Genomic DNA, 6,440 nt, shown 5'->3' on the forward strand with positions numbered 1-6,440 from the left:
ACTCACTGACTTCTTCTTTGTGCAAGTATGGCGGGTGGTGACACTTCCAAAGAGAACCGCAAGCGAAAGAGGGAGGTCTTCCAAAAGGTACGAGCGATGAAAGAGGTTATTGCCATCACTGCTCAGACACCTCGACAAGACTTGGTAGAAGTACCGATCTCCCCTCCTCGACCTCAGGAGTAGCCGGTCTAGGAAGTAGAGGTCGTCGTCTCTCCTCCTCAGCAGATTGAATGTTTACCTCCTCCGATCTCTTCCAATGTAGAAGGGGAGTCTTCTGGCCCTACTGTTAGAACGCTCTCCCTTGGAGGTCTTCTTATCCAATCGCTGGAAAGAAACAGTTCCACCCGAGGGAATCCTAGTCTAGCCAAGGTCATGGGTGCTTCCATCTGCTTCCAAGAAGATCGGAACCGGTTGGCTGAGGAGAGTATTGACGATATTCTAACTCAAACCATGAGTTTGGGCTTGGAGGCTATTATGAACCAACACGTGATCAGAGAAAAAGCCCACGTCTTAAGGAAGGAGATTCTTAAGGCAGTCTAGGATGCATCAGCTGCAAAGGCTCAGCTCTCCTCTGCCAATGATTACACCGCCAAACTGGAAGATCGGGTGAAGTATTGCGAAGAGAGGATAACTGAAGTGGAGCGAGAACTCGAAGTCTCCCGGGCTGGTCGATCTGCCAATCTCGCTCTTTTTTCTGAGGAACTTCAGGCAAAGGAGGAGGAGCTCTACGCAAAGGAGGAGGAGAGCACTACAAAAGAGGTTGGGGCATATGTGAAAGCCCATAACGACCTCCTGTCCGAACTAAAGAAGTGTTATCCTGAGGAGGACTTCTCCTGGATGGATAGGCTCATCCCAGAGGCCGAAGAGGACAGCGATGAGGAGCACGAGGGTGAGGAGGGAGAGAGGAATGAAACTAGAGCATAGGGCGAAGAAGACCCCCCTTGCTAATTGACTTGTACATATTTTATTTTTGAAATGAATTGAAGTCTTTCATATTCAATTTCTTGATGAGATCGAAAAGCATCCAAACCAAACTGTCTGAGTACTTAATTGATTGAATTCGGTTGATCATTAAACCTACGAGCGACTATTAATCAGAAGATATCACATTACCCTGAGAGATCGAAAAAAAGTTACACGCAAACATGAGACCAAACGGAGTCCTGACTAAATATTGAATGAAACTTTAGAATATTAGAATTGCAAAGATTTGACACTGACTTGAACTTTTAAGGTCGGAACCATTATTAGACTGGACAAAAACCTTAACTTCATTTTGAGGAATATCTGGGCAATTCGGCGAGAAGCCCGATTAACAACATTAGTCAAATGAAATTCTGTGATATTTGTACATAAAGAGATCAGAGAACAACAGCAAGTAAGATTGTATGGTCTGGAGACTCAATATTGTCTCGAACTCATCTAATGAAGACCAAGAGATCGAAAAGCAATCTAACTTGAGCGTGAGATCAATTTGTTCCAGGACGAGCGATCAGTAAGTTCGAAAAAGCTACCTGTGATTGGGATATCGGTTGAGAACGAATAATAAAATTTTAATTTTAAAAGATCCTTATCTTTAAAAGTCGATCAAAATTTGGTGTCTACAATATTCATATCAGTAACTCAAAGTCTCCTTTTACTTTATTACTTTTTAATTTCTCACTCATAATTAATTGCATCTTTTTCCTTATTTTTACCTATTTATTAATTTATTAAATTATTCTTTTAAGTCTTTCGATTTAATTAAAAAAATTATATTAAAAAAATTAATTAAAATAAATCATTGAGCTAAAATTAAATTTAATATCCAAAATATAATTTTTAATTTAATTTTTTCTCCTTATTGTTTATATTTTTTAAAAATAAAGCAATTAAACAAGTGCATGGCACGAGTCACCAAAAGTAAAAATCTGTCAATTCTCAGTCCAAAGCAAGGACTCCATAATTTACAACTCGATAATGATAAGACATCTTTCACAAGCAAAATATCAAAAAAACAAAAAAAGAAAGAAAATTAAAAAGCATGGAAATGGAAAAGGAAAATAAAAAATTAACCGAGAAAAATAAAGCATAAGGGATTTATCAGCTTTTAATATTCCTTTGTCCGCTCGCGCTTCAATAAAACAAAATAATAATTTATTTATAATAGTTTGTATGTACATATCAAAATTTTTTATTTACGCGCAAAGAAAAAACAAGAAAAGGAGCAGTGAATCTGCACAATTTAAATTGAATGGTAGTGTTCTGTATTTTCTTGAGATCTAACATAGCAAAACTTGGGATTTTTTTTTCCAGGAAAATAAGGGGTGAGATTTCTTGATTCTTGAGAAAATTTCCTTGTCGGAAGTTTTTTCGAGAGTGGGCAATAGACCTGCGAGCACATATTAGCGCCCATCCCCATCATACCATTTCTGGGTTTTGTCTTGTTTCTTCTTTCGTTCTTTGTTGATCCAAAATCAAGAAATGCCAGTTTATCTTGAACAAGGTGAACAACTATCGTTCTTTCCTGCTTCTGCTTCTGAATATTCACTTTCAAGTAACTTAAACGTCTCTCTGCTGATTTTCTGCAAACTTCTGAACAGATTTTGTTGCTTTTCAGTAAAGACCCATGTTTTTAATGGGCTAAAAGGCTCTCACTGATTTCCATCGGTTTCAATGGGTTTTTAGAGTCCTTCCAAAGTCCTCCCGAAATTTCTCTGCTCATTTCTCGTCTGAATTGCTGTTGATGAATTGTAAAGCTGTCTGTTGATAAGTTTTTCAGCCCTTTCCCCAGAGAATCATAACGCGAAATTGCACAATAACCATAGTCGTAATCGTACACTTCTTCCTGACCACCAATTTGTCAAGTAAAGCTTTTTTTATCTTTTGGGCTCTGTTATAAACTTCTTCCTCTTGGCTCTTCATTGCTCACATCTACAGTGTTCTCAAAAACAGCTATAAGCTCTGTTTTGCTCACTTCAAAGAACTCTGTTCTTGCAGTTCGGCTTTCTAACCTTTTCTGGAAGAAATGGCTAGGTTCTGGAATGTGTTCACTTTGAGGAACTTGCTGGTGTTATCTCTAGCCATCAATGTGAGCTTCATGTTGAGGCTGGTGTATGTGACCGTTGACATAAAGAGAGAGCACATGATGGCAGTTGACCGTTCCCAGAGAGAGGCACTGCCTATGCAGGGGGCATATCTGTCTGTGTCCTCCGCCACCTCGTCACCTTCCTCGGCTACTTTCCCTGACGGAGACAGAGACAGGGCGATCAATCTCGACCAGTAAGTGAAAGTAATTTTTTTTTTTTTTCGCTAAACCCCTTTTCTCGTCGCTTGAGAAAATTGTCAAATTCCTCCCTAGATGTTTTAGACATTTCTTGTGTACTATTTATCATCATAGCCTGTTGTTCTGTCATCTTTGGTCTTGGTTTTTTTTTTTTTTTCAGCAAAATTAATATTTTGTTTCTCCTTCGTTATAAATTTTCAAGCCAGGGGCAAAACTGAAATATCATTATTATCAAGGGTAATTTCGCAATAACATTTTTCTTCATTTATTTATTACTGATTCTGTGCTGGGATTCCATAGCGCGTGCTGAGGGGCACGCATACCTCAAGCATTAACAGCCATGCTTGGTAGTTGGCAAGCTATGGTGTTAGTGTTTGGACAGGGTAGACAGGTCATAGAGTCACAGGGCTTTGTGTATTTTAGATTTTTTACGGTGGATGTTTAGACTTGAGGAGGTGCCTTTTTTTTGGTACTTGATGACTCTTTTTTTGTCATCTCTCTGTTCCCAAGTTGAAGGGGGTGTGAGTGATGTTTGTGTCAAAAATTGTCGCAAAATTGCACCGTGGATGGTGCTCGGTGCCATTTTGACCAGCACCATCATTACGTACCAACGTTGTGGACCTTAAAACTCCACATATCTTAATAATTTATATACCTAATTGCAATTTGGAGGAGCCCATGGGTGCACGTTTGCACAAGGCATTATAGGGATTCAGAAGTAGATGCATGTTTGTGGGGGCCATGTGAGTTCTATAAGCTGACTGCTAAGTCCATCCTTAATGACCTGTTTTAAGTTCTATGGAAAGTGGGCGTTTGTGGGTCTAGCACTATGTGGGTCCTATAGAGACGTATACCAAAAATTGTAACTGAGACTCTGCTTAGTGGGTCAGCAGCTAGCCAGCGATACACAGATGTCAGCCATGCATATACACATCATCTAATCATTTTAAAGGGGTCCTACCATTTCCGCCTTCCTATACCTACTCCACACTCTTTACAGTTTTTCAGAACTTTACCTGCTTGCTGTGTGCTTGTGGGAATTTTGCAAGGAGGCCAAATCAGAATCAACGTACATGGTTATTTCTTGCCACAGATTCTGAAACAGCAGATTTCTAAATTAATCAAACAGATATGAGAGACATGAGTTGAATTAAAAATTTAGTGATTTCTTGTTCCTATACAAATAAAATACTGCTAATATTATTGACAACATTACATTTATTAAGGTTCTAATTTTCTGTTTTTCTATACTTAACTTGCTTAACGCAGTGGTGATCCCACCATGTACGAGAGATTCTGGCAGCAAGAAGGCGACAAGGCCACAATTGTGATCCCTGGCTGGCAATCAATGAGCTATTTCTCTGATATTGGAAACCTATGCTGGTTTCTAGAGCCGGAGTTTGCCAGACAGGTGCTCAGACTGCACAAAATCGTAGGCAATGCGGTCACTGAGAACCGTCATATTGTGGTTGGTACGGGTTCTACTCAGCTATTTCAAGCTGTGCTATATGCACTTGCTTCTCAAGATTCAGAGGAGCCTGTCAGTGTTGTATCTGCAGCTCCATACTACTCTGTAAGTGTCTCTTGGCGTCAATGAGATCGTAGATTCTTCCCTCCACATGTCTTCGGACTAACATCGGTGTGACCTCTTGTTCCAGTCTTATCAGGCAATAACAGAATGCCTGAAGTCTGGGCTATACAAATGGGAAGGGGATGCCCGAAGTTTCGCAAAAGAAGGGCGATTCATCGAACTAGTGACATCCCCTAATAACCCAGATGGATTTTTGAGGGATTCTGTGCTGAATAGAAGTGGGGGTGTATTGGTGCACGATTTTGCTTACTACTGGCCACAATATACTCCCATCACTTCTCCGGCTGACTACGACATTATGCTGTTCACCGTCTCCAAAACCACTGGGCATGCTGGAATGCGCATTGGGTAAGTTAATCCCACTTTTCTACGCTAGTTGCTGCTATATATAGCAACTTCTGACTAACTCTTCAGTTTCACTGTTGACCAGCTGGGCTCTTGTTAAGGATAGAGAGATCGCCAAAAGAATAGTGAAATACATCGAGCTCAACAGCATTGGCGTTTCCAAGGATTCGCAGCTGCGGGCTGCAAAGGTTTTGAAAGTTGTTTGTGACAGCTGTGAATCTTCCAGCAATACAACGGAGTCCCTTTTTGAGTTTGCCTATCAACTCATGGTAGAGAGATGGCAAAACCTGAGGGTGGCGGTGAAACATAGTGGCATGTTCAGCTTGCCGGAATTCTCTCCTGGATTCTGCAAGTTCACGGGAAGGATCTTCGAGCCTTTGCCTGGTAAAAATTCCGCCCATTAGTCATTACCCGTGCCAATTTCTTCTATCCTTATGTACGGAAATATAATGAAGGAATTAACACACTTACCCATGTATGGTCTCTTTGTGCAGCTTTTGCATGGTTGAAGTGCGAAGAACCTATTGAAGACTGCGAGAGCTTCCTACGATCTAACAAGATCTTGACGAGGGGTGGGAGACACTTCGGAGTTGGCCCGCAATACGTTAGGATTAGTTTGCTAGATCGTGATGACAACTTTGATTTGTTTGTGGAGAGATTGTCCAGCATTCGCAAGGATAATCTCTACCAACACATGGGGGAGTGAGCAGCAGACTGACTTCCTTTTTTTCTTTTTGTATTGAAAATCTAAGAGTGAGGCGGCTAGCATGGGCCTTCTCGTATTTGTAATCTAATAAAGAGATTAATTTGCTCGTTGCGATGAAAAACACAGAAATGAAATCCTCCTGCTGGTTTTCCAACAATAACTGAACTATATGCTCATAGTTTGAACATTAAAACTTATCTCCATGCCTTAATTTTCAGGCTATGATAACCAAAAGAACCCATCTCAGGACTGTAAAATCTCACATGATTCTTGTAACACCCCAAAATTTTAAATTTTATTATTTTATGAGTATTATTGATATTTTAATTTTATTTAAATTTTAAGAAATTATTTGAGATTTTTCGAATTTTAAAAATTGGGTTCGATTTTTTGAAAATATAAACTTTGATGATTTTTAAAAATTTATTTAAAGACCACGTGGCAAAACTAAAAATATATTTGGAGTTTACAAATTTTTCTGAATTTTCTAGAATTTTTTCGGAATTTTTGGACCTCGTTTTCGGTCCTAAGGC

At 39.6% G+C, this 6,440-nt stretch overlaps 1 protein-coding gene across 3 annotated transcripts; it reads left to right on the plus strand.

The window, feature by feature from the left end:
* Positions 1-2,169: 2,169 nt before the first annotated feature.
* Positions 2,170-6,067, plus strand: LOC110664765 (tryptophan aminotransferase-related protein 2). 3 transcript variants are annotated; one of them, XM_058132549.1, is made up of 7 exons: positions 2,170-2,485; positions 2,583-2,846; positions 2,980-3,261; positions 4,535-4,838; positions 4,924-5,204; positions 5,287-5,585; positions 5,696-6,067. In XM_058132549.1, the coding sequence occupies exons 3-7, from the start codon at positions 3,008-3,010 to the stop codon at positions 5,905-5,907; spliced, it is 1,350 nt and encodes a 449-aa protein (XP_057988532.1). In that variant the 5' UTR covers positions 2,170-2,485; positions 2,583-2,846; positions 2,980-3,007; the 3' UTR covers positions 5,908-6,067. The 3 variants fall into 3 exon arrangements, with proteins under 3 accessions (XP_057988532.1, XP_021680308.2, XP_057988534.1); XM_021824616.2 differs by having other exon boundaries at positions 2,600-3,261; XM_058132551.1 differs by lacking the exons at positions 2,170-2,485; positions 2,583-2,846; positions 2,980-3,261 and adding exons at positions 3,401-3,548; positions 3,657-4,341.
* Positions 6,068-6,440: the final 373 nt, after the last annotated feature.

The sequence above is a fragment of the Hevea brasiliensis genome, chromosome 13 (assembly GCF_030052815.1).
Source record: "Hevea brasiliensis isolate MT/VB/25A 57/8 chromosome 13, ASM3005281v1, whole genome shotgun sequence".
NCBI classification, from domain to species: Eukaryota; Viridiplantae; Streptophyta; class Magnoliopsida; order Malpighiales; family Euphorbiaceae; genus Hevea; species Hevea brasiliensis.